Source organism: Leopardus geoffroyi, chromosome E2 (genome assembly GCF_018350155.1).
Source record: "Leopardus geoffroyi isolate Oge1 chromosome E2, O.geoffroyi_Oge1_pat1.0, whole genome shotgun sequence".
Taxonomy (NCBI): Eukaryota; Metazoa; Chordata; class Mammalia; order Carnivora; family Felidae; genus Leopardus; species Leopardus geoffroyi.
The window spans coordinates 44236297-44264167 of record NC_059335.1 but is presented as its reverse complement, the minus strand read 5'-3'; the positions used below and the strand labels follow the sequence as shown (position 1 = coordinate 44264167).

Sequence of the window (27871 nt, the reverse complement as noted above, 5' to 3'; positions counted from 1 at the left end):
CTCATACTCAATTGTTGCAAGTCTGTTAAAAAATCCTCACACTCACGTTATCCTCTGTTCCATAAACTGGTCCGGATCCTCAGCAGTGTAGGACGTGATTTCCAGGCCCACACCAAAGTCTTCAGGTATGTGCACTTCCTTTTGGAGAGGCACAAAGATGGGGGCTTCGTTCACATCCTCCACGTCCACGGTAACTGTGGCTGTGGAGGTGGAGAGAATGACCTCAAACGGGGACACATTCTCCACGGCCACATACAGAATGTATTGTCGCTTGGTCTCAAAATCCAAGCCCTAAGGAGCAAAAAAAAAAAAAAAAAAAAAACAAGAATTCAAAAATACATTTTATGTTAGTTAAAAAAAAAAATAAAATTAAGTCCTTAACTATTGCTTTTGGTTAGCAATATCCTAGGGGTTCTCAAATCTAGCTAATCTAGTTAATTAGGAAGAATTAACTTGAGAACTTTTGAAGAAAATGGAGGCCTGCACTCTAACCCAATAAATAGCAGTCTCTGAGGGGTGGGCCCAGACATGCGTAGTTTTAAAAAGCTCCCAATGACCACCACGCAATCATAATAAAGATGAGAACCCTAGGAGAAGAATAAAAACAAACTACGGGACACGTCAAACAGCAAACCCCAGTGAACAAACACTAGCACATTAAGTCATTCATTATTCAAGGCCAGTAAGAATGTTCACATCCCATGTGACATGCCATCCATGTGACAGCAGACGGACAGAAGACCCTGCTTGTCCACCTCAATGACCTCAATTAAGTTTACTGTCAGCATGCAGTTCAGATCAGTCAGCAACAAGGTCAAAGCCCAGCTGGGTCATATCCTAGCTGTGTGATCCAGGCAACTTAACTTCTGGGTCTGTTTCTACATCTAAATATGTAGGAAAAGGAATACTTCATGGAGTTGCCGTAAGGAAAAAACTGGGAACTTTGATGAAGGACTTTGTGTATGGTAGGGACTCATTTTACTAGCTTCTTTCTTTTGTTGGTAGCATAGACAATGTTGACGTTGGATGGTTAGGGGGAGATAAGATTATGTAGTAAGTAATGCATAAAGTAATAATGCAGAATGGTCTGCTCACTTGCTCAAGAGGAAGTCAAAGCCTTGGGGCTGATTCAGGGATCCATTAACTCTGAGTAACCTCAACAAGTAAATCACCCAACTTCCTAAGTCTTCAGGTTTCCAAAACATTTCTCAAAAAGTCATTTGTCCCACTTCTAAAATAATCCAGCAAAATGGCAGAGACCAGTAAACTATTTTCCCTTTTATTTGCAAAATGGATATGGAGGGAAGGAGTAGATAAATGTTTAAGGGAGCAAGCCTTTTAAAACACATGGTATTTTCTTTCTCTTCAACCTCAAGGAGCTTCCTGAGTCTCACATGTGCTGGAATAGTCACTGCAAATCCCAAATGGTCCAACAGATCCTGGGAAAGCCTCCCACCCTTACCCCACCAATGGCGTGCTACTTCTACTTCTGAGAAGACACCAGTGGACAGGGGAGTTTCCAAGATGTCAGTTTCTGCATCTTGCCAGGCACCATACAAACCTTAGCTGTTTTCAAAATGCCATCGTTGGTTACTGGGTCTGTGGTGACAACAAATTGGTCATCCTTATTGTTCAATATGGTGTACACGGCCTGCCATGCTGGGGTATTTGGGACATCGGCGTCAGTCACTTTGAGTAAGGTGATTTCAACATTAGCTTCGTTCTCAGGCACCTGCCCCTGGTACTACAGAGCAAAGGAGAAAATGGACCACTTATGACATCCTGAGACCCAATAGATGAGCCAGGGCCTAGAGGGCTAAAGGAGTCCTTTCTGAGCCCAAGATTCAAGGAAAAGAGTCTTGGAGGAAATGCCCACTCCATCAGTTGAGCCTCTATTTCTTATTGGTGGAGCAGCCAATACTACTCAAGGAACATCATCCTTCATGACTACCTGAAGAAGCTTTTTAAGGACCTGGCTACCCGAGCCCCTCACAGCACACTCTGACCCAGTTGATGACTATGGTCTTAATCAAATTCAAGACACTGTGGCTTATCCATTACTCTCCTCTCCCTATCATTCCCAGTGGTACCAATAATTTTCTTACAACAAAAGTCTGGTCAGTAGAGTCCTCTGCTTAAAACCTTTGATGACATCCCCTTCCACTCAGGGTAAATTCTAACATTCTTACCTCAGTCTACAAGGTCGTGCAGGACCCAACCTCATTTAGTTCACTACACTGACTGGTTTTCAGTTCTTGCTATGCATCAAGCTTTTCACTGATTCAGAGCATGTTGCATATGCTGCTCCCTCTGCCTGGAGCACTCTTCCATTGTCCCCTGTCCCGCGTTGGCCAACCTCCTGTCAAATCTTACTATAAATGTTACTCACAATGCCTAGGTTAGGGTGGCAGACACTGCTAATTGAATGCTAATATCCATTCACCCCTTCTTTGCGAAATATATTGTTGGAGGCAGCAAAGTGCCCAGACAATGTATTTTACTTCCAGTCATCCTCGAAGACTGCAGTTGCTAAGAGGTAAATGGAACTTGTATGGGTCTGCACAGAAATAAGAGGACTTCACTTAGCAGCAATGCCTTGTGCTCCCTGTGGCCTTGCTTCCTTCCTGAAGGAAGCACAGACATAGCTGGAGGGCTAGCAGCCATCTGGGGCCATAAGGGGACACTGAGGATGGAAGCTATGCACCAAGGATGGTGGCAAAGTAAGGCAAAAGAGGTTTCATTGACAACACAGATAATCTAGCTCTGGGCTTTTTGTGACACCAGAAAGTTTACCCTATTTGTTTAGGACATAAGAGTCAAGTCTCTGTTATTAACCACTGAGCTGATTTCTAATTAATGTATTAAGATTTAAGGTTCTGGGGTGCCTGGGTGGCTCAGTCAGTTAAGCATCCGACTTGGGCTCAGGTCATGATACTGTGGTTCATGAGTTCAAACCCCACGTCGGGCTTCTGTGCTGACAGCTCAGAGCCTGGAACCAGCTTTGGATTCTGTGTCTCCCTCTCTCTCTGTTCCTCCCCACTCGTACTCTCTCTCTCTCTCAAAAATAAATAAAGATTAAAAAAAGAAAAGAATAGAAAGAAAATATTTGTTCAATGAATAAACAAAACCTGGTAGGACTTGTGACCAAGATACCCAAAATGAAAACATGAATTCAACAGGTACCCCCCCTTTTTTTCTTTTTTAAAATAATCTCTATACCCAACATGGGGATCAAACTCACAACCCTCAGATCAAGAGTCACATGCTCTGTGGTGCCTGGGTGGCTGAGTCAGTTAAGCTTCCAACTTCGGTTCAGGTCATGATTTCACAGTGAAGTTCAAGCCCCACGTGGCGCTCTGTGCTGACAGCTCAGGGCCTGGAGCCTGCTTTGGATTCTTTGTCTTCCTCTCTCTCTGCTCCCCCCAACCCCCCCCCCCAGCCATGCTCTGTCATCTCTCTCTCTCTCTCTCTCTCAAAAATAAATAAACGCATCAAAAAAATATTTAAAAAATTATAAAAGAGTCACATTCTCCACTGACTATGCCAGCCAGGCACCTCAGGTGCCATTTATAATTTCACAAACGTGTGCCAATAGGGCCCAGGCTAATGATGGCAGGGACAACTGCCACCCCAATCTGCTTGCTTTCTGAAGTTCAGCAGTCTAGGGAAAGCTTTCAAAGGCTTTACCCATGAGCACTGTGAAACAACAGAGGACCTTTCTTTGCAAACCGAGGGGCTGCAAAATTACCGTGGTTGGTTCAAAGATGGGAGGGTTATCGTTGATGTCAGTGACCGTGATCACGGCTGTTGCAGTTGTACTTAAACCTTCGCCTTGCAGGTCAGCAGCCTGAACCACCAGGGTGTACATGGGGACACTCTGCAGAGATCAAACACATTGGAGTCAGGACCCAGAACCACATCAGGCCCAGCCCAGCCCAGAGCATCAAAACACTTTATCATTTGCTTGAATGCTAGCCTGGCTTCTAGGTATAAAACCTCTAGACAGATGTTTAGATGCAAAGCTCAGACCATAACATGCTACGTGGCAACTGGCCTCTGCTGAGTTTTGCACGGTCCACGTGATCTAGCTGATGTCTATTTGCCCTCAACCCCCTCTATATCCTCTTGACCCCTGACCTCCCGGTCCAGCCCGGTGGTGACCACACTGATGACTCCTGTGTCCCTATTGATGGTGAACATTGTGCTCTGAGGCAGTGGGGGCTCTTGGGAGAGGATGGTGTACGCGATGGCGGCATTGTAGGTATTCTCGTCGTCATCTGCATCTGTGGCCGTGACCTGCATCACAGAAGTTCCTGGAAGTGCCAAAGGAGAGGAAGATTCAGTTAAGCTGCACTTTGGATTTTGGTCAACATTGCTCAGCTCAATTCTGTCCAGAAAGTTCCAAGAGGAGCCTAGGGTTGGTACCATGTCATGGCTCTCCATTTTCTAATTTCCAAAATTCTTACCAGTGCAGGGGGGAGGGTTGACGACAGCATTCCACCAAATGAGCAGTGTTCCAAGGACTCAGCTTTGCCACAAGATACTTTGGATTGGGCTGGAGGGGAGGACTACGGGGAATAAGTAACCTTAAACTGAAACAGTGCCATGTCTCTCAAACAGAGTGAATGAGGTGAAAACTAGGAAAAATCCCACAAATTTCCGACGTGGCTTGTAAGTCACGGCTTCACCAGAGAGGATGGTCACTTGAGATCACTGCCTTCAAGGTAGAAGAGAATACTTATAGCACCTGTGACTGACAAAGGACTAGTGCTGATCACATCAAAAAAAATTCTTTAGGGATCACTAGGAAAAGGAAAAAAATAGCCCAAGGGGGAAAAAAAAGAGCAAAAGACGAAGAAAGAAGTCATAAGAAACCCAAAGGGCCGGCAAACACAGAAAATGCTTAGCCCCTTAATAAAGCAGAGAAATGCAATTTAAAATTGTATGGAGATACCACCACACAGTCAACAGAGCTGAAAAGTCTAAAATTCCAGGATAGGGGCGCCTGGGTGGCGCAGTCGGTTGAGCGTCCGACTTCAGCCAGGTCACGATCTCGCAGTCGTGAGTTCGAGCCCCGCGTCGGGCTCTGGGCTGATGGCTCAGAGCCTGGAGCCTGTTTCCGATTCTGTGTCTCCCTCTCTCTCTGCCCCTCCCCCGTTCATGCTCTGTCTCTCTCTGTCCCAAAAATAAATAAACGTTGAAAAAAAAAAAAATTTAAAATTCCAGGATATACATGTTGCTGGTGGGAGAGTAAACTGGTCCAACCCCTTTGGAAAACAGTTTGTCAGCAAGTATCACACTGAACAGGCACATACAATACAACTGAGCCATCTACCATTATGGATTTATACCCTAGAGAAAGTCTTGCATGTTTCCATCAGGAGATATATGCAAAGAAATACTACATGACAAGGAGGATGAATGGCCTTGGACTGCTATAGGCACCAACACAAAGAACCGTATGTACATAAAGCTAAACGAGAGAAGCATGCCACAGAAATACATGTAGAGTGTGGTTCCCTGTACATAAAGTTTGAAAACATGCAAAACAAACAAGAGCTCATATAGAGATAAATATACAGTGAAATAGACAAATGAAAGCAAAGGAATGATTACCACAAAAGTCAGGGCAGCGGTTACCTTTACAGGGGACAGAAAAGAATGTGGTCATGAATGGCATGCATCTGTTTCTTAATCAGGAAAGGTTCTTAAACTGCTATTTTATAATACACATTTCTGTAGAAGGGATGTTTTATACACATGGTGCAAGCTTCTAAAGAAGTTCTATCGCTATGAAGGGCCTGACCCCAAACACCAGCCCCAACACTTTTAAGTCCAAAGAATCTAAGTGCCTTTCTGGGAACTACACGCCTTATGTATTGGCCATACCTGGAAGAGCACTTTCCATGACAGAACCTTCAAAAACCTGCTGGGTGAACTCGGGCTTGTTGTCATTCTGATCTGTCACCGTAATCACAATCTCCATTGGGTCTTCGACTGCATGCCCATTTGAAGACACAGCATGAGAGTACAGCTGAAACAGCCAAGTGAAGGTTACATGGGTCCCAACCAGGGGGAAGAAAGGGAAGGAGTCATGTGACCGGCCTCCACCCCCCTCCCACTCTCCAAGACCCAAGGAAGGACACCCTAGCAGAGAACTTTTCTCGGACATGTGCTGCTGCTTCAGTGGTGTCATGACTTCAGTGGTGTCATGACAATGTTTGAGGTCATGATATGTAAAGATTCATGGGCTAGAGAACACAGCTACCGGGTCAGAGCTCCCATTTCCCATAGGAGGGCTAGGGAGCCAGGCCTAGGAGAAAACAGTAGAACCCTAAAACACTCTGATTCGTTCCCAGCAGGCTAATGTTTGCTCTGACTGCTCCAGTCTAGTGTCTCCCCAGATTTTTCTACATTTGGCCTCAATGCATTACCCTTCAGCTCTCCAAGCTTACTCTGATACCAAGGTCTAAGAATGGCTTTTGCTCCCCAATGTCATCACTGGCCTCTTCCTCTGGGTCAGGGACTTTTGGCCCCAAGAGTAAGTTGCTACCTTGGGTCTTAACTCATGCATAAGGACTCTCCTCTCTTTATTCCTAACAAAGAAAATATTAATGCTCCCCTCCCCCCCCCCCAATTTTTCCCCAGCTCTCCTGTCATCTCCCTTTATTAACAGGTACAGAGCTATCAAATTAAGCCTCACATGTCCAGAGCACCTGATCTAGGGATCCAACATGGGTTGACCAAAAAATTTTGGGAGGATATGACCCCATTGTTAACAGACTTCTGAGAGATACTCACAATGTACTTGGCAATTTGTTCTCTATCCAGAGGCTCTGTCACCTTCAACCATCCTGTTTCTCTTTCAATAATAAACACACCAACAGGAGGTGTGTCAGCCCCTTGGCCAGTGATGCTGTAGAAAACCTTGATTTCTTTGTCCCTGTTAGATTTGATCTGAAGACCAAACAGAAAGAAACAGCATTATCCCTTTTCTTCTTAGTCCTTCTCTGACAAATTGCTCCCAGAGAAGTAAAGAACTTCCTGCTCTCTACCTGAACCAGATTTTTAGGAAATGGGCCTTTCTCATTTTCTGGGCAGCTGATAGGAGGGATAACCCAGTCTCTCTTCTGTCTTCTAAGACCATGCTGGGAGTTGGGAAACGTGAGCACTTCTGTCTGGGTTTCGGAGAGAGTGTCCTAAAAGGAAAGAAGATGAAGAACAAAATCAGGTAATTCAGGAGAAATAATACAGGCCCAACAGTTCCACCTACCCAGCCAGCATCTCCAGCATTCTGAGGGCAGTCGATGATTTTAACTTAATAACAAAACACAACCCAATGAACCTCTCTGCCATATAATAAAGATGGCATTCTCTTTTGATCCTTCTAATGTCCAGAGTTCAAGTAATCAGTATGCATACACAACTATACATTTGAGAGTTTGATATTATTTTGCAAGTTATTTCAAGCCTATATATAGTATACCTGTTGTTTTTAAAAGAACATTACACTCTGATGATTTAATATCAGAGCTTATTCAACAACTGGATATTCAAGTGTTTCAATTTTCTTTTATGTTTTTCCTTGGGGTATAGGCCTCCAAAGTGGAGTTATCAGCCAAGATGAGGTAAGTTTTAGGAATTGGTGCTAAGAACTACTTTGTGATCAATACAAATTCTTTAACCTCATTGTGTTGTTTTATCTATTGAGTTTCCATTTGTTCTAACTAAAGCTGTTGTGATGGGAACCAAAAATGCCCTTTGAGACTTGTATTGAACAGTTTTCATGTGTGATAAAGATAGCTTTATGCACACACAGGGAAATAAGATAGTTGAAGATGGAAGCAAAGTTTCTTCCAAATTGTTTAAGTGCTTTAAAGTGATTAACCATAATACTGTAAAGGTTCCAGAGGACAATTCCATCTCCCACTCCCCACATAATCACTGATCACTGTTTGCCAAATGTGATTTAAGCACTATTTCCTGGCTTTTCAAATTTGTTTCAAAATGCACAAGACAGACATGAGATAAGAAATCCTTCCCAGTACTACATTCCTACATATTAGTTACTCACATACCCAATAACACACACACACACTCTCTCTCTCTTTCCCTCCCTCCCTCCTTCTCTGCCCTGCCCCTACTCACGCTGTCTCTCTCTCAAAATAAATAAATAAAACTTAAAAAAAATGTTTCCCACTGAGTCTTCTCTTCCCCTCCCAAGACTCTCCCCACTAGAAACACAAAGAGTAAAATAAAATGATCAGAGGATTGATCTCCTGCTCATTCTCCCTCCAAGAAAAAGACAGTTAACAATTACTGAGTACTTACTGTATGCCTAGCACAGTTATATCATTTCACATGTATTAATTCAGGCACTCATTATTATCTGCATTTACAGATATTTCAAGCACAGAGGGGTTAAGTAACTCTCCTATATCTATTCAGGCAGTAAGTGGCAGGGCTATGATTCAGTCCCAGATAGTGTCCATGCTCTTACCCACTATTCTACACTTCCCACAGAAAATACAGATATTCACACTGCGCCATCATTCCGGCTGATCCCTCCCCCCACCTACTCAAAAAAATTCCCAACGATTAGTTCAGTTAGACCAATGGTTCTCAACTAGAGGTGATTCTCCAACCCGGGGGGCATTGGCTGTCTGGAGACATTTTTGGTTATGACAGCTAGGGGCATGCTGCTGGTATCTATCTGGTGGGCTACAGCCAGGGATGCTGCTAAACATCACAACAGAAAACCATCCAGCCCCAAATGTGAATGGTGCCAAGGGTAGGGAACCTGCATTAGCCAGAGGACTAAAACAATGTGAACTTCCAAGAAACGCTCCAACGTACATGATGGCGGCGGTGATGGCGCACTGCTGCCTTCAGCGTAACTTTGGTGGACAGCTTCCTGCGGCTGGAGTCCCAGGCGTGGACGAGAAAACTCATCTCTGGTTTATGAAGCTGCAGAGGCCGTCTGACGCTAACCACACCATCGCTGCCCACTTTGATTCGCGTGTCATCAGAAAAATAAGCTGTCCTTGGTTGACCGGTGCATCCTTCAAAACTCACTGCAGGGCACACATGACAGCGATTAGGAAATGGGGCAGATTAAAGACATGAGTGTTCCTTCTCTAAAAAGCAAACGTGGTTCACCCACCAAAAGCCTGACTCACGCAAAACAAGCCATCGTCTGGAGACAGAACAGCAAAGATACCAAAGTAGTCAATATTATCATCATGTTCTTCACAATTACAGGAAGACTGTCATTGTGGTCTGATTTTCTTTCTTTTTTTCTAAATTTTTTTTTAACGTTTATTTATTTTTGAGACAGAGAGAGACAGAGCATGAACGGGGGAGGGTCAGAGAGAGGGAGACACAGAATCTGAAACAGGCACAGGCTCTGAGCTGTCAGCACAGAGCCCGACGCGGGGCTCGAACTCACGGACTGCAAGATCATGACCTGAGCTGAAGTCGGCCGCCCAACCGACTGAGCCATCCAGGCGCCCCTGATTTTCTTTATCTACTTGTAAACTACAAACAGTGACCTGTCTAGAAAGTAACTTCTTTTCAGTAACAAAAGGGACCTCTCCTTCAGTTGGCTGTTGACAATATAAAAACAGACCGCTAAGATTACTGAGACAGAATGCTTGCTAAATCCAAAAGTTAGAGACTAAGGTACAGTGAGACATTGCAGAGTCTACATTTAAGTAGCAGATGGGGTAACTGAGCCTGGGTGGCTCATTTGGTTAAGCATCTGGTTAAGCATCTGACTCTTAACTTCAGCTCAGTTCATGCTCTCACAGTTCGTGGGATTGGGCCTTGAGTTGGGCTCTGCACTGACAGCATGAAGGCTGCTTGGGATTCATTCATTCATTCATTCATTCATTCTCTCTCTCTCTCTCTCTCTCTCTCCTCTCAAAATAAATAAAATAAACATTTTAAATAAATACATAAATGTTGACATTTCAAAACCAGTGGCAGACAATGAGAGAGGGACATGGCATGATGATAACGAGTACGGACTCTGGGGGTGGCCCCCTGGGTGGCTCAGCTGGTTAAGCATCCCACTCTTAATTTTGACTCAAGTCGTGATCCCAGGGTCATGGCATCAAGCTCTGGGTCAGGCTCTGAGCTGTGCGTGGAGCCTGCTTGAGACTCTCCCTCCCTCTATCTCTATCCCTCTCCCTCGTTCACACTCACTCTCTCTAAAGAATATGGACTCTGGAACAGGCTACCTGGTTCAAGTCCCATCTCTGCTTATTATTAGCTCTGTGACCTTGGGCAAATTAATTTCCCTGTGCCTCAGTCTACCCATCTGTAGAATGAAGGCAGTAAAAGCAACTACCTACTAGGGTTGATTTAAGTTTGTTTTTTTAACGTTTGTTTGTTTATGTATTTATTTATTTATGAGACAGAGAGAGACAGAGCATGAATGGGGGAGGGTCAGAGAGAGAGGGAGACACAGAATCCAAAGCAGGCTCCAGGCTCCAAGCACAGAGCCCGACGCAGGGCTCGAACTCACAGACCACAAGATCACGACCTGAGCCGAAGTTGGATGCCCAACTGACTGAGCCACCCAGGTGCCCCTAGGGTTGACTTAAGTTACATCTCTATGTGCTTGGCACATAATAAGCACTATATTAATGTCTGTCCAATTAAGTTTTTGAAAACAAATGTGACTTTGGTTAATCATTTATTCAACCCTCGTGAGTATCCCACAGAAAACATTGATAACTATAAATACTTGTTGAGTGCTAATTCTATTTTTATTATCTCAGGCATAGAGAGGTAATACCTGCTTTCAATCTGATGCAGAAGAGAAACTGATCATTGTCAGGGGAGATAATGAAAGTTGCACAGGAAAGTCTTCAACCTGATCATACAGGGCAGCAAGACAAACGCAAAAGACAGGGAAGGACTACTTGGGTGGGGGAATGTTATGACCAATGACTTCCCAACTCTTAAAACTTCATAGCTATTAAGGTATTAAAACTTAAAGACCACCAATACCCAAAGATGGTGACGCTGGTGGTGAAAAATGTCCTAAAGGGCTCATTCTACAGGTTTCCACCAAGCTCTATGCCAGAAGCTGTGCTGAGCTCTAAGGACAAACTTGTAGACAAGACAGACAAGGCACTGCTCCTCACTGAGCTTAAACTGTTGTGGAAAACATGGACAAATACAGAAATCAATCATCTCAGGAAGTGATAAATGCTAGACAGAAAGGAATTAAAGAGAGTAATACAAGAGTGATCAGAGGAGAGGGGGATTCAGAAAGGCGTAACTATTACTGGATGATGAGAGCAAGCCTCTTGAGGTGGAGGTGGCTGAGCAGAGACCTGAGACAGTCTTGCAGAAACCTGTCTCAAGAGCCAGCTAGACACAGGGAACAGCTGATAAAGCAGCTCATTCTGGGAACTTCTCAAGGCAGCCTGTTTTCATCCCTTTCAAATACTCCCCCTTCATTTCTCTAGTGTAATTTTTACTTTTTCCAAATAGATCTTTTATAAAAACTCCCGCTCTTGAGCCTATTTTACAAGGCTAGACACCTCTACATTCATGAGGATCACGTCTCTGCCACAAAGTCCTAAGGCCACCCCTAATTCCTGGGCTGCAGTTTTCACTTTCTTCCACCAGGGGCCACCCTTGCAAATGTTTCTGAAGCCAACAGCCACACCCTTTCCAGAGAAAATAAGACCTGACTGGTGTGGGTGGGTGAACACCATGATCATTTCCATTTTGAAGATGAAGATATTCAGAAGATGAAGAAATCCAGGGTTGGAGAGCTTAAGAAAATTGCTTGACATCCTATCCTTAGTGAAAGCAGAGCTGGGACTGGCCCTTACCCTGAGTTACTTAGTCTCATGACCGCATTCCCTTGCCCTGAAGAGACTGTTAAGGCCCTGGTTTATTTTGCCCCCTAGCTAGAATCCAGGGATGACAGAAATCTGGGGCCACCTTGTGCAAGTAACTGGGGGTCGCTATCCAGCCAAACAAAAAGATAGGTCACAGGAAGGGAGCAGGGTCCTTCAAATAATCACCCACCCACCCCCCTGTCCTCCAGGTTTATACAAAAAAAATCACAGCCATGGTCCCACCTCTACCCTCACCTTATAGGCTGGTTCTATATCTACGATCTGTGACCAGATAATAAACCCAGATTCCACCATGTTCTTGCTGAGTGGCCTTAAACAATATGCTTAACCCCCCTGGGCCTCAGTTTTCTCTACTGGGACATGAAGGATACCACCATTGATGGAGCCTACCTCTTCAGGGTTTTTGTGAATATTAACCAAGACAGCAAATGTGATCACATTTTGAAAGTGAAAGAGCAGTGTGAGCAGTAGATAATGAGTATTTTTTCTGTGCATTTGGGTAGACAAGCTAGAAGTATTTGTTAGAAGCCAAGTATGTGCTACATGAACAGGGGAACCAAAAATGAGGAGAACAAAGGCAAAGTCCTTGAAGGATGCGCAGACACTGCCTTTTAAGTCTAAAATAGGATCTCCATCTCAAACTAGATGTTTTTCAAATAACCTCCCCTGAACCCATCCCAGCAGAAGTAATGGGGTGATCTGAGCGGGGGTGGGGGGGGGGGGGGGGGGGTGGCTGTCACAGAAACAAGGACAAGAGCTGCTCTGGTTTATGCATGGATTTAATTCCTTTCCCCAGCTGGTCCAAATCTGGGCAGTGAAAGTTGGGACAAGCAGGACTGGACTTGCCAAGGGTGGCAGCCTGAACATTTTTAAATGGTTCTGCAAATAACTTTGAGCCAAGGAGCTTAACCAGCTTGGGTCATCTTGTCTTAATGGTGGCTAAGCCCCACCCCTTGAGAAGTGACAAAGAAGTGTGCGCTGCCCCAACCTGAATTTCCAGGTGCTCATTAAGGCCCATTATCTTTCTGTGCAATCTGATCCTCTGGGCTGAGAAACCAGAAATTACAAGAAAGATGAGGGAATCTCCAGCTTCAGAAAGCTCCTTGCTTCAACCTTGACAAGGACCAGGCCATGTCTCAGAGCCACAGTGACCACTAATGGCAGCATGGGGGACTCAAATAAGAAAAAGATAATCAGTCCATGAGGATAGGGTATATTTGAACGTTTCCACGATAAAAAATTAAACAAAAATAAACATAAAGCCAACAAGGGATTAAGTAAGTGTTCTTTAAGTCAGGATGACCTCCTTTCCTAAAACTAGTCATTTGGTCATTTGGTCATTTGGTCTAGAAACCAAAATCCCAGTGACAAGAGCCAAGAACCCAGGTGGCCATCTCTAGGTGTGGACATCTTTTCACTGCAATAACATCATCCCCACCACCACCAAAAACCACAGCCTCGACTAATAGCTTCAACTACCTTTTATCTACTATTCTCTTAATATTTTTACACACTTGTAGAACATTAAGTGTCAGGCTCCATTCTAACCACTTTACAAATATTAACTCACTCCATTCCGGAACTCTGAGGGTGGTACTACCAGTGTTTCCTTTTCACACGTGGGGAACAAACCCAGGCAGGCCGTGAGGCCCAGAGCTGGGACTGGAACCCAGGCCGTCTGAGAGTTCTTGCTCCTAACCGCTCGGCCTCATGGTGTTCTCTACAAGCCAGACCCTTGCACTGTGCTCTTTGTGTTGTAATTCCTCCTCACCTTCTGCCACCCTTTGGGGTAGGGACCACTACCTCTGCTTTCTTTGTCCTCAATTATATGCTTGTGACTGAAGGGGCTGAGCTGTCTGGCTCCAAAGTGAGCATTCTTCACCACTGTTTCCATTTGCAAAATGGGGACATGCTTATCTAGCAATAATAAAAAGGAATATATATTAAGAAGAAAAAGTCTTTAAACATCCCCCAACAGTAGGCAACTCTACCCACCAGGAGCCTAATGGTAATTGTTGGATGGGAGGGGCAGATTCAAAATGTGGTTGAAGTGGGGGCAGGGGGCGATTCTGATTTTTTTTTTTTTTAATGTTTATTCATTTTTTTTTTTAATTTTTTTTCAACGTTTATTTATTTTTGGAACAGACAGAGACAGAGCATGAACGGGGGAGGGGCAGAGAGAGAGGGAGACACAGAATCGGAAACAGGCTCCAGGCTCTGAGCCATCAGCCCAGAGCCCGACGCGGGGCTCGAACTCACGGACGGCGAGATCGTGACCTGGCTGAAGTCGGACGCTTAACCGACTGCGCCACCCAGGCGCCCCAATGTTTATTCATTTTTGACAGGGAGACAGAGCATGAGCAGGGGAAGGGCAGAGAGAGAGGGAGACACAGAATCTGAAATAGGCACAGGCTCCACGCTCTGAGCTGTCAGCACAGAGCCCGACACGGGGCTCGAACTCACAGACTGCGAGATCACGACCTGAGCCGAAGTCGGATGCTCAACCGACCGAGCCACCCAGGAGCCCCGATTCTGGTTTTTTAAACATATTTTCCTTCTATATCTTTGTACATATTATATAGTGCATCAGAATTACAATGAATTCCTTTTAAAATGACGAAAAGAAAAGTGACTTTTAAAAAGCATTTTTAACACATTGTGACTTTTGCAGGCTATTTATGCTAAAAGGGCCCTATTTTCTAACTCATGTGGCACCAAGTAATAGTTTTAATCAGAGGACCCTGGAAGAAGTGACTGAGGTTCAAATAAAAATTAAACCCAAGTTCATGAAAAGCTTCTGGTCCAGGGCAGGGCTTTGAGCACTGAGCAACATTCTTTGCTTGGAATTGCCACTGTGGCTCAAACAGTCCTGCTTTAAGGATTCCGTTTCTTCTTCCACCCCCACCCAGCCCCACAGCTGGAATGTGAGTGGGTGGAACCAGACAGTCTCAGAAGCCTTCATGTATTTCTGGGAGATGTTGAGATGTAAGGACAGGGACCTACAATCAAAGCCAGCTAACCATAGTTGAGTTATTTGCTAACTAGTGGGATAACCCAATCTCTCAGCAGCAACTACTTGAAAGCAGTGTTTTCCCCACACTATACACAAAGGCATGCATTATGGATTGTTTCTCTCTCATTGGAACGCATTTCCCACAGCCAACATCATAGAACCCTGCATTTAGATGTATTTCAAGGACCATTTGAACTTGAGCACTCAGCCTTAGGAAGACAAAGTCACACACACAAGATCAAGAGCCTCCTGAGGCCCCTGGAGCTGCTGGGGAGGGGTCAGGTTGCCATTGCATATCTCCAAACCAAGGACTGTGGTTTCTACCTTAAATACTGAAGATACAAGACAAAAAGTTTAACCTGATGGATGAAAGAAATCCTAGGGAGAGAGACATATTACCACTTCGCTAGGTAGGAGCCTCTTTTTGCTGGTTAGGCATGGTGTTTCTAACTCCAATCACAAAGCCGTAATTCTCCACGGACACCACCGCCTATAAAATTTCTTTCCAGGTTCCATTTTCTTTGATGCACTGGGTGATGCTGGAACACTTTCCTTTGATGGGTGTCCATGAAATTACTCAACATTATGGGTTTAAGCACCCACGCTCAGCAAGAAAAAAAATGCAAGTTTAAAAAATGGGAAGAAGGGGCACCTGCGTGCCTCTGACGGTTGAGGGTCTGACTTCGGTTCAGGTCATGACCTCATGGTTTGTGGGTTCAAGCTCCACGTCAGGCCCTGTGCTGACAGCTCAGAGCCTGGAGCCCACTTTGGATTCTGTGTCTGGCTGTCTCTCCCTCAAAAATAAAATAAACATTAAATAAATAAAATAAATAAAAACGGGAAGGAAAGGACTATCAGGCCTCTATTTGAGATTCAAGTTGTACCAAGAAGACGATCTTCTTAGCCCCTAGACATCTCTGTATGTGTCCATTTGCTATAAAAGAACTAGCAACCCGATAGCCTTACTTGACACACTGGCCGTGGGTGGTAGGAATTTAGCAGCCTGGCTAATAAATGAGGAAACTGAAGTCTCAGTGGAAACACCTGGCTAAGCCACATAGCAGAAGAAGTGGCAGAACCTGTGGTCTGAGGCAGCTTCAGGACTTTACCACCTTAGTATCAGTAAGCTATGCGTCAACTAGTTCCTAGCTGAATGGAGAACAGCAAGTTCCCACAGGAGAACAGGACAGGTAGAGTAACAGTAATAACAGGAAAGTGTCCCCTGTCTCCATCTTCCCCTTATACACATATACTCCCTCTCTCTCCTTGAAGGAATGCTGTGCCTTGGAAATTCAGTCCCAGCACCACAGAAAAACATAGGGACAGTCAGACAGCCAAGTGAAAGAGGAAGTTTTAAATTTCACATCCAAGAATGTGCTGCTGTGGGTCATACCATTACAGAGCTAAAATAAGTCGAAGTTCCTCTCATCGGTTAGCTTACACCTCAAACATTTTTCTGGGGAAGATAAACAGCGTGGACTCCCGGTGGACCAGCATGACTTACAGCCTGTGCCCATAAAACCTGAGTGGCAATGCTCCATGAGAGCTGTTGGCTGGGGTGCCTGCACCCGTCCAATCTCCCGTGCTAACGGGCAGCTCCCATGGAATCTCAGGGGTGGGAAGTGTACTTTCATGAAATCTATCTACCACGTTCTTGCTACCGGCCTCTTGACACGACCTTGCCTGGAACAAATTATAAATAGTCTCAGATGTGTTGTGTGTACATATACACACACACACACACAGACACGGACGGGCACACACACACACACACACACACACACATACACGCGTACACATACCATGGAATATTACTCAGCCATCAAAAGAAATCTTGCCATTTGCAACAATGTGTATGGAGTTAGAGTGTATTATGTGAAGTGAAGTAAGTCAGAGAAAGAAATACCACATGATTTAACTCATGTGGAATTTAAGAAATGAAACAGATGAACATAGGGGAAGGGAGAAAGAAAAAAGAGAGGAGGCAAACCACAAGAGACTGTCAATGATAGAGAAGTGAGGGTTGATGGAGGGAGGTGGGTGGGGGTGGGGATTAAGAAGGGCACTTGTGGTGAGCACTGGGTGTTACATTTAAGTGATTAATCACTAAATTCTACTCCTAAAACCAGTATTACACTATATGTTAACTAACTACAATGTAAATAAAAACTTGAAACAAAATACAAACATACATACAAACTGTAAAACTAAGTAATAAATAAGTGGACTCTGTCTTTATTTATTTATTTATTTTTAAAGTGCAGGCTTAGGGGGGCGGGGGCACCTGAGTGGCTCAGTCGGTTAAGCTGCTGACTTCGGCTCAGGTCATGATCCCCCAGTCCATGGGTTCAAGCCCCATGTTGGGCTCTGTGCTGACAGCTCAGAACCTGAAGCCTGCTTTGGATTCTGTGTCTCCCTCTCTCTCCTCCCCTCCCCTGCTTGCATTCTGTCTCTGTCTCTCAAAAATAAACATTGAAAAAAAATTTTTTAACGAAGGTTTTTTTTTTTTTAATGTTTATTTATCTATTTTTGAGAGAGAGAGAGAGAGAGCATGAACAGGGAAGGGGCAGAGAGAGAGGCAGAGAGAATCCCAAGCAGACTCCTTGCTGTTAGTGCAAAGCCTGATGCGGGGCTTGAACCCATGAACTGTGAGATCATGACCTGAGCAGAAGTCAGATGCTTAACCGACTGAGCCACCCAAGCGCCCCTCTTATTTTTTATAAAATTTTGAAAGTTATTTATTTATTGTGAGAGAGAGAGATAAAGGAAGAGACAGAGAGGATTCCAAGCTGCTCCACATGGCCAGTGTGCAGCCCAATGTGGGGCTCAAACTCACAAACCCTGAGCAAAAGTCAGACGCTTAACTGACTCAGCTGCCCAAGCGCCGACTGTGTCTTCATTTAACTAACACCCTAAAAACAGACGTCAACAATGATCCTGGCCTCAGTAGGAATTAAGGAGCAGGCTCCTTCACATCTGTTTCCATCAAAACATATTGAGGAATGGGGTGCCTGCCTGGTTCAGTCAGTCGAGTGTATGACTGTTATCTCAAAGTTGTAAGTTCAAACTCCACATTGGGTATAGAGATTAAAAGTTAAATCTTAAAAATATAAAAACCATAAAACGGACTGAGGTGGAGAGCAGGGTATCATTGCACGGACAAAAAACAGTGAGGTTACAGATCAAGAAACAATTAGCCCAGGCCCCTCCTCTCCAAAGGGGAGCCAGCAAGGATAAAGGGGTGACCCAGCACCCTTGATTCCCCTGCTTTAAGGTTACTCATGCTGACTGGGTCACTCTGGTGGTGGATTTTTGCTTCCCAGTTGTGTTTCTTCATAGGCTAATGCCCTGTTCGTTCTCTGGAGAGCAAACACCAAGGATGCTGATCAGAATCAGCAGAATAAAAAAGTATCATCAACGGCACTTTCTTCTTTTTTTAAAACCAACTCCAACTGTGGAATTGGTAAAAACCAATTACACACAGTTTTATAGTTGTACATTGTGTGAAGGGGGTCAAACTGAGTCAGGTTCAAATCCCCACTTTGCTTCATATGTGTCACTGTAGGCAAGTTACTTTGACCCCCCCCACCCTTGAGCACCGGTTTTCCTGTTCTTTAAATGGAGATGTCCATCTATCTCCTTGGAGGGATTGTTTTAAGGATTCTTTGTTCAACAAGTATTTACTGAGCCCTTACTCTTTGCCTGGGAAATCTAAAGACTAGGAAATACAGCAAGTAGACAAAGTAAGGCTCCTGCCCTCATGGGGCTTACATTCTGGTGGAGAACAGGTCATTAACAATTCAGTTAACAAATGTCATGAATGAAAAGTGTTGAGAGAGAAAAATAAGCAGGTAAGGGGGTTCCAAGGCTTTATGCAACGGCCAGAGTGGAGGGGACAATTTAATAAAGGGCATCTGGGAAGGCATCCAGAAGGAGCATTTGAGAAGCTTCTCCCAGCTTCTGGGTGCATACCAAAGCAAGGTAGCGAGCCATTTGGCAGTGTGGGGGACAGTTCCAGGGCTACTCAAGCCCTGCACACCCACCAAACACCTACTGTTCTAGTACTGAAGACGCAGCCATGAACACGACAGGGAAACAATCCCTGCCCTCCAGGGGCTGACTTTCCAGTGCAAAGAAAGTGACATTAGCATGTGGATCCCACACGGGCAGCAATGGCTCCTGCTTCCTCCAGTCCAGAAGGGCCAGAGCGCCTCCCCATCCCCCTTGTCCTTTTGATATCAAGGCCAGAAAACAACTGCTTTAAATCCTTTGCCTTTCCAGGCCTCCACTGGACAGTTCAGAAACGAGCCAGCACCCACTGATAAAACTTCACACAGTTTAACCTCAATATTCCTGCCTTAGTGGGGCTGCAGTGGCTCAGCTTGAGAAGCCCGAGGACTTGGATTCCATTTTCCAGGGTGGACACTACCAGGCAAAAGGGAATCCCATCTCAAATCATTTAAAAAAGGGAAGTGGGCAAACACTGAACTTCACTCTAACAGGAGCTGGCACCTTGCTTGTTGCAGAGGTGGAGCAGGGACTTCTTCCCTGACAGAGGGAGGGAAACTTGTTTGGTTTCCTCAAAAAGAACAAAGAGAATGGGGAGGCAGACCCTCTGGCTTCCACATTAAATTGGGAGCTTTACTGTCCCCGCTTCTGGCTGCATGTTAAGTACACAAACACCGACCGCCTGACTAAATACAGAGGCGATAATTGATCATTCCCACAGGCTGCAATCCAGGAAACATTCCTGTGGCCAGGTTGGGCAACTCCAGGAACTGTTTGCTTATTGATTAGAAAGAAAAGGCTCCCCCCTCACACCACAGTTTCTGCCCACTTTTCCTTTCTATTGGTTTGCCTGCGGCCAGGAAGGGCGCTCTGTTCCAAATTCCAAGGCAGCTGAACCCCTCCTCCCTCCAGCTCCTGCGGACGCCTCACAGGTAAAGGCAGCTCACAGGCCTGGGGTAGGGGACTAGATCCTGGCCGCTAATGCAACAGGAAGGGCTCAAGTGTGCAATAAAGCACCTTGACCAAAATCTCTCTAACATCAGGGTCTAACATGTTCTGCACATGGATTCTCTGGGATGCTTTTTTTTTTTTTTTTTTTAATTTTTTTTTTTTTTCAACGTTTATTTATTTTTGGGACAGAGAGAGACAGAGCATGAACGGGGGAGGGGCAGAGAGAGAGGGAGACACAGAATCGGAAACAGGCTCCAGGCTCTGAGCCATCAGCCCAGAGCCTGACGCGGGGCTCGAACTCACAGACCGCGAGATCGTGACCTGGCTGAAGTTGGACGCTTAACTGACTGCGCCACCCAGGCGCCCCTCTGGGATGCTTTTTAAAAATACCCAGGCCTGAGCATATTTTGAATCTGCCCCAGGTGCTTAGAGCACCCAGTGGGGTGGAGAATGGCTCTTCAAGGGCTCCCTTTGTGCCAGGCCAGAGGTAGAGTAAGTGGTTTATATTATCACAACCACTAAGGGAAGGATCACTCTCAATTTTATCAGTTAAGTGACTGATGTTAAGTGACTCTCCCAGGGTCACACACCAATGAACGGCAGGGCTGGAATTAACTGAACCCCGAAATCCATAGTCTTAACCCTTACATATGCCATCTTCTCCACAGCCTGACTTCTTTTGGGACCCCCTCTTTTCTCCACCACTGTCTGGCAGTAAGATGAGCATACCCAGTGATTTCCCTTCCAATTTACCCTGGGCCAATGAATGCTGACACGATGGGAAAAACACACACCTCACATTTTCTGAGTCACTTTTTTTTTTTTTTTTTTTTTTTTTTCAACGTTTATTTATTTTTGGGACAGAGAGAGACAGAGCATGAACGGGGGAGGGGCAGAGAGAGAGGGAGACACAGAATCGGAAACAGGCTCCAGGCTCTGAGCCATCAGCCCAGAGCCCGACGCGGGGCTCGAACTCACGGACCGCGAGATCGTGACCTGGCTGAAGTCGGACGCTTAACCGACTGCGCCACCCAGGCGCCCCCTGAGTCACTTTTTAAGAGGGTGCTTTGTTACCCACACCAACTCCCTACCAAACCCTAGTTTTTTGTTTTTAATTTCATAAAGCAGCACCGTGTATCCATCAAAGGAAAAATGTAAGAAAACACAGATGCATAGCAGCCAAAAAGTGGAAACTTAAGTGTCCCTCAACTGATAAATGAACAAAATGCAGTCTATCCATGTAAGAGATTATTATTCACCAATAAGAGGAAATTAATTGCTGATACATGCTAGACCATGCATGAATCTTTTCAAAAAAAATTTTTTTAAATGTTTGTTTGTTTGTTTGTTTGTTTGTTTGTTTGTTTAAAGAGAAAGAGACAGAGCATGAGGTGGAGAGGGATGAGAGAGGGAGACACAGAGTCCAAAGCAGGCTCCAGGCTCTGAGCTGTCAGCACAGAGCCCGACGCGGGGCTCAAACTCACAGACCATGAGATCATGACCTGAGGTGAAGTTGGACGCTCAACCAACTGAGCCACCCAGGCGCCCCAGACCACGGATGAATCCTGAAAACATTCCCCTAAGTGAAAGAAGCCAATCATAAAAGATTGCTTTTTATGGTTCAATTTATATGAAATGTCCAGAATAGGTAAACCTACAGACAAAAAACCAATTAGTGGCTGCCTAAGACTGGTGGGGTTTGGGGTGGAGAGAGCTGAGGAGTGACAGCAATGGAGTGAGGGATTTCATTTTGGGATGATGAAAATGTTTTAAAATTGTCTGTGTTTCCACAACTGTAAATGTATTGAAAAGCCACTGACTCCGACACTTTATTTTTTCTTTGAATCCTACACTTTTAAGTTTATTTATTTACTTTTGAGAGAGAGAGGGAGAGAGAGAGAAAGACCAAGCAGGGAAGGGGCAGAAAGAGGAAGAGAGAATCCCAAGCAGACTCTGCTACAGCCCAACATGGGGCTCAATCCACAAACTGTGAGACCATGACCTGAGCATGACCTGACCCAAAATCAAGAGTCTGACACTCAACTGACTGAGCCACCCAAGCACCCGTGAATCCTACACTTTAAATGGGTGAAATATCTGATGTGAGAAGCATATCTCAATATAAGCATTTAATTAACCAAAAATAAAAAATAAAAGAACAAGCCAAAAGCACAATGTCCTCAAGTTCCCATTCATACAGAAAAGCCACTGTCTATGCCTGTAATTTGTTCCCTCAGATTTCTATAGCCCTCTCCTAATTCACTCATTTCCCCTCTCCTGCAATCCCTTGATAGCCTATTTTTCTTTTGTTTCTTAAAGTTTATTTATTTTTGAGAGAGCACGAGCAGGGGAGGAGGGGCAGAGAGAGGGCAAGAAAGAGAGAATCTCAAGCAGGCTCTGCACTGTCAGCACGGAGCCTGATGCAGGGCTCGAATTCATGAACCGTGAGATCATGACCTGAGCCGAATCAAGAGTCCCACGCTTAAGTGACTGAGCCACCCAAGATGACCCCGATAGCCTGTTTTTCTAAAATTAGGGCATGGGGGCACCTGGCTGGCTTAGTCATAAGAGCATGTGACTCTCGGTCTCAGGGTCATGAGTTGGAGCCCCACCTTGGATGTAGAGATTACTTTAAAAAAAGGTTGGGGGGGGGGGGGCCTGGGTGGCTCAGTCGGTTAAGTGTCCGACTTCAACTCAGGTCATGATCTCATAGTCCATGAGTTTGAGCCCCACATGGGGCTCTGGGCTGACAGCTCAGAGCCTGGAGCCTGCTTCAGATTCTGTGTCTCCCTCTCTCTCTGCCCCTCCCCCACTGATGCTCTGTCTCAAAAATAAACAAACACATTAAAAAAAAAAAACTTAAAAAAATAAAAATAAGATTAGGGTATGGACACTATAATACTCTTAAGAACCTTCTTTCCTAAGTTTCTTCTTTCTCTCCATTTACGCATTAAAAAACAAACTTAGGGATGCCTGGGTGACTTGGTTGGGCATCCAACTCTTGACTCTTGATTTGGGCTCAGGTCCCGATCTCACAGTGAGATTAAGTCTCGCTTAAGATTCTCTCTCTTGCTCTGTGCGCCCCCAACTTTCATGAGTGTGCTCTCTTTCTCACAAAAAAACAAAACAAAACAAAACAAAAACATTAACCTATGCAGTTATTAGGATAGATATAATATAACTAAACTACTCTGCAACAAAAGGAAACAACACACCGCTAAGGGCAATAGCACCGATGAACATTATGCTCAGTGGAAGAAAAGGACAAACACTGGAAAAGATTGCCAGCTCTGGAAGATCAGATTCAGTTAGTCTGGGGCATGGCCCAGGCTTGATTATTTTATTTTATTTTATTTTATTTTTTTACCAGTGCAGTAAAGAGTACCTTCTTATTTATGCAAAAATTCTAGAAAACTAGAGACAGCAGCAGCGGCAGGCTGGAGCTGGGGGTGGGGTAGGCATGAGGCTTGATTGCCAGTAGGCAGGAGGGGATTTGAGGAACGAAAGCATTCTAAAAGTGGATTGTGGGGATGCCACACAGCTGCGTACATTTATAAAAATTATCTCTCTGTATTCTTGCTGTAAATTGTGTGGTATGTAACTCACATCTGGATGAACCTGTAACAAAAATAAGTTACTTGGGTCTCCTCTGAGTCAAAGTCCCATGGTTCAGAAAAGATACAATCCACGCACCCCATAATGCCAAGGTTAGGGTGTTAAAGTGGGGAGGGAGAAGAGAGGCGATAATTTCTAATTAACAGCAATTAGAAGAATAAATATCCAATATAAGGATACTCATTATGTGCAAGCTTTGTGCTGAGCACGTGAAAACCTGGACTCCCAAGCTGGTATAAAGCAGGTGGTGCTCTTTAAACCCTGGATGCTGATGAGCCAGAGGCCCAGAAAAGCCTAAGTCCTTTGCTCAAGGTCACAGAGCTAGTCGTTCTCTGAAGCAGAATTCACACCCAGGACCTGCCACCACAGGCTCTGACTTGAGGAAGGAGAGAAGCTCCAGGGAGAGGTAAGAGCAATGTGAAATGGAGGCAGACCCATCCTGGCCACAAAGATAGACCACCAAAGCCAGACCAATTCTCTACAAAGAACACAACCCAGATAGAAATATGCGCCAATCTGGGGGCAGCAGTTCCCAAGCCCTGGCTCACACAGAAATGTGCTGACGTTGCCTGCGGAAACACGGAAATCTGCTGCAGAGTTCGGAATGTGGAATCATTCAGTAAACTCAGGAACAAGGTCTGGAAACCTCTTTTGCAACACAAAGAAGGCTTGCACCTTTTCCAAGTGTGGGTTGTGCTGGAAAAGCTTGGGGCCTCCTGCCTCTGACATTTGCAACAAAACTCCTAAAACGGCTCCAAAGAACAGCTGGAAGCCAAGGCTGCAGAAGTGAGGCATTTCCCACAGAGTCTCTGGGTCACATGCATTTGCAGATGACTCCGAAACAAGTGCTCACTTGTCCAATAGAGCTTACAAGAGGAGGCTTTCTCTTCTTTAATAGATGCTAGCATCATTTTTCATTATCAAGAACAAATAAGCATTGATGCGGAAGTGAGTTGCTTCCAAGAGCGTTTGCTAAATCCACTCAGCTGGCTCTAAAGGTAAACCCTCAGACCCCACGTGTGTGCCCTTGCACAGGCTCCTGAGAAATGAACCCTGCAACCAATCCTACATCCCTCCAAGTACCAGGAAAAAGCAGAAATATCTCAGATTAGGGTGCTCACTCCAAGAATTCCAAGTAGGATAAAAAAAAAAAAATGACATGAAGACCAGGTCAAGGTTTGGAGACATGGACTGTGCCATATGCTGGGGCAGAGCCACAGGCCACATGGCCACTGTTGCAAGATGCAACTGTATGTTTGCTGCCACCACATTATCTGTGGCCCCTGTCCCAGCAGCGGCTCCCCAACTTCTCATTTTCCTGGTTTCAACTCTGACAAGACTCCACGGTCCTTTTACCCAGACTCTTACCATTTTCCCATGGGATCAAAACTGGAATATTGCACCATGCGAAATGAACTATGTACAACATTATCCATTAAGGCAGTTTGTAGTAGCAAAATATGGGAAACAATTCAAGCATCTATCAAGAGAAGGTCAGGGGGCGCCTGAGTGGCTCAGTCGGTTAAGTGTCCTACTTCAGTTCAGGTCATGATCTCACAGTTCGTGAGTTCAAGCCCTGCGTCCGACTCTGGGCTGACATAACCTGGAACCTGCTTCGGTTTCTATGTCTCGCTCTCTCTCTGCCCCTCCCTTGCTCGCTCTCTCTCAAAAATAAGCAAACACTTAAAAAAATGAAAAAAAAAAAAAAGAGAGGTCAGTTATAAACTATGGAATTTCTTTAGTTTCCAAAAAAATACTATTGTGGCTACAAAACAAACGAGAAAGCTCTTTATACACTACCAAGGAACGAAACTTAAGACATACTGTCAAGTGGTAAAAGGCACAAAGCAGTACACAGGATAATATATATTCATACTTGCTTATGTTTGCATATACAAATTTGGAAGAAACCATTAAGCAAGATTACAGGGTGGGGGTAGGGCTGTTATTGGACCAAAAAAAGGACAGTGTGGGATTCAACTTTTCGTTGTGTATGCTGTTTGTACCGGTCACTTTTTCAGCCATGCGAACATATTGCTCATTCCTAGGTTAGAAAAAAGGAAAAAAAGAATCGTAGGAGACCACATATAAGGTGTTTTCTGTTCATTCTACAGGAGAAGAATTTATATTTTTGCAAAAGCTCAGAAGACTTGTCCCCAGGGGACCAGGGCCCCTCTGAGAATCTCAGCAACCCAGGATGCAGGAAATCGTAGGGAGGGGGTCCACATGGGTGGCATGAAGGAAGGGGATGATCCACACATGACCAGACAAGGAAGGGGTGCTGCTGGGGAGGACTCTAGTCTGCCGGTCTAGTAAGAAAAATGCTGGATGCCGAGTTAGGTGACCAGATTCTCTCAGGGGTTTGTCAGGAAGATGAGTAGTCAAGCAAGTCCTTTCATTATTCCTGGGTTAGTTTTCTCATCAATGACACACACCATCTGAACTGTATCAGCAAAGATGTGGGCTCAGGGGTCTTCTTGGACATCATGGCAAGTGGAACCAGTACACCTTTTTTGGACGGCATTCTGACCACATTTAGAGATTTTCCATTCTTACCACCTCTTGTCCAGCAAAGCCCCCATCTACAACCTCATCCCACAGCCAGACTCACACAGGTAAACGAGGATACGTATTTAAGGAGAGTCACTGCAGGCGTGGGGAAGTGGCAAAAGACAGAAACGGCATCGACAGAAGACTGGTTAAATAAACAATAAGCATCCACTCAACAGAAAATAGTGCAGAAATTACAAAGAATGAAATGGTTGTGAAAAAGAATCACGTAGGGGCGTCTGGGTGGCTCAGTTGGTTAGGTGTCCGACTTCGGCTCAGGTCATGATCTCACGGTTTGTGGTGAGTTCGAGCCCCACATCAGTCTCTGTGCTGACAGCTAGGAGCCTGGAGATGGCTTTGGATTCTGTGACTCCTCCCCCCCCCCGCCCCTCCCCCACTTGTGCTCTGTTTCTCTTTCTCAAAAATAAACATTAAAAAAAAAAAGATTCATTCTTTCTCTCTCTCTCTCCCCCCCCCACCCACCCCTTCTCTGTTCATTCCCAGGCACCCTCTCTAAAATAAAATTTAAAAAAAAGAATCAAGTAAATCTATGTGTAATAATATGGAGGAACTTGTCTTTAAATAAAATCAAAAAGCAAAATGGGATGAAGAACACACTCAGAATATCTTCAGAAAGAGGGGCACCTGGCTGACAGGTGACCCTTGATCTCGGAGTTGAGTTTGAGTCCCACGTTGGGTGTAGAGATTGCTTAAACGAATAAATTAATCTTTAAAAAAACAACATTCAGAAAGATACAAGAGACTGGTAACTTGGGTTTTCTCTAGAGGCAAAGTGCTGATGGGAAAAGTGGGAGGGAGACTTGCTTTTATATCCTTTTGTACTATTTGAACTGGTTCATGTTTGCTTTCTATCTTCACATAAACTGACAGTTTTTTCTTTAATGACAGAGTTAAACTGAAGGAGGGATAGTGTTTAGCCAACTAATTTCAATAGGAAAGCCCTGCATTCAGGCTTCCAAAAACCCCTAACGCAGACGTCAGTTGCATTATCAGAAACAAGACACTCAGGATATGAGAGGCTATCTGGTCCTGTTCTATCCAATTCCATCTGTGGCTTGAGAAGTACATTCTCGTTTAGTCTAACGAGCTAAAGGATGAATGCTTTTTTCTTTCCAAAAGTCATGCTTTAAGAGGGATACTGACCCCTGGAACTAGTCCAGAGGCAGAGGGGCAAGAATGGCACACTGCCCTCTACAGAATGAGGGACAGGCTGGGAGAAGAGACAGACTGTACAGGGCTGACGCCTAAAAACGTTGGTAACGATGGCACCAGAGGGCGAGATAAAGGTCAGCGGGGGAATCGGAATCGAAATAGTGAGACCACTTGGGAAGGAAAGGAAATGTCTTATGCTAAGATCTACCCTCAAACGGAACTGGGCTGCCAGGCCTCCCCAACACCCCTCACTCGCTCAGATGGCTTCAGCAGGTGTAGCCCCCATGCAGCTGAGCTGCATAAACTTGGAGGTGCATAAACTTGGGAGTCCAGATAGATCTGGATTCTAATCTCAACTATGCCTCTAACCAGCTGTATGATCAACATCAACCCTTAAGTCTCAGTTTCGTCCATTTTAGAAAGAATGGTCCCTACACACCATGGAAATCTGTTGGTAAGATAAGAATTCTCATCAAGCACTCAGCCAGAGCATCCCATGTGGCGGACCCTGTAAACTGTGCTGCAGTTACTGGCACATTATAGACATCCAGAACTGGAAACTTGTGCAGCTGCCTCTGAGGCCACCCTGCAGGAGAGGCAGGGCCACAAAGGTGGCACAGGCTCTATGGCCCTCCAGTAGACTAAAATCCCATCAGTGCCTCCCTCTGGACTCACCCAT

The 27871-nt window shown here is 44.9% G+C and overlaps 1 protein-coding gene across 1 annotated transcript in view; it reads right to left on the bottom strand.

Annotated features, from left to right (window-relative positions):
• The window catches only part of CDH1 (cadherin 1), an 83314-nt gene that overhangs the window by 15345 nt on the left and 40098 nt on the right, over positions 1-27871 (bottom strand). The window contains exons 3-10 of the mRNA XM_045443299.1: positions 8857-9074; positions 7056-7199; positions 6802-6957; positions 5890-6034; positions 4138-4313; positions 3749-3877; positions 1562-1744; positions 47-291 (exon numbers count right to left, since the gene is read on the bottom strand). Of these exons, the coding sequence (XP_045299255.1) occupies positions 47-291; positions 1562-1744; positions 3749-3877; positions 4138-4313; positions 5890-6034; positions 6802-6957; positions 7056-7199; positions 8857-9074 (1396 nt within the window). The remainder of the gene's footprint in view (positions 1-46; positions 292-1561; positions 1745-3748; positions 3878-4137; positions 4314-5889; positions 6035-6801; positions 6958-7055; positions 7200-8856; positions 9075-27871) is intronic.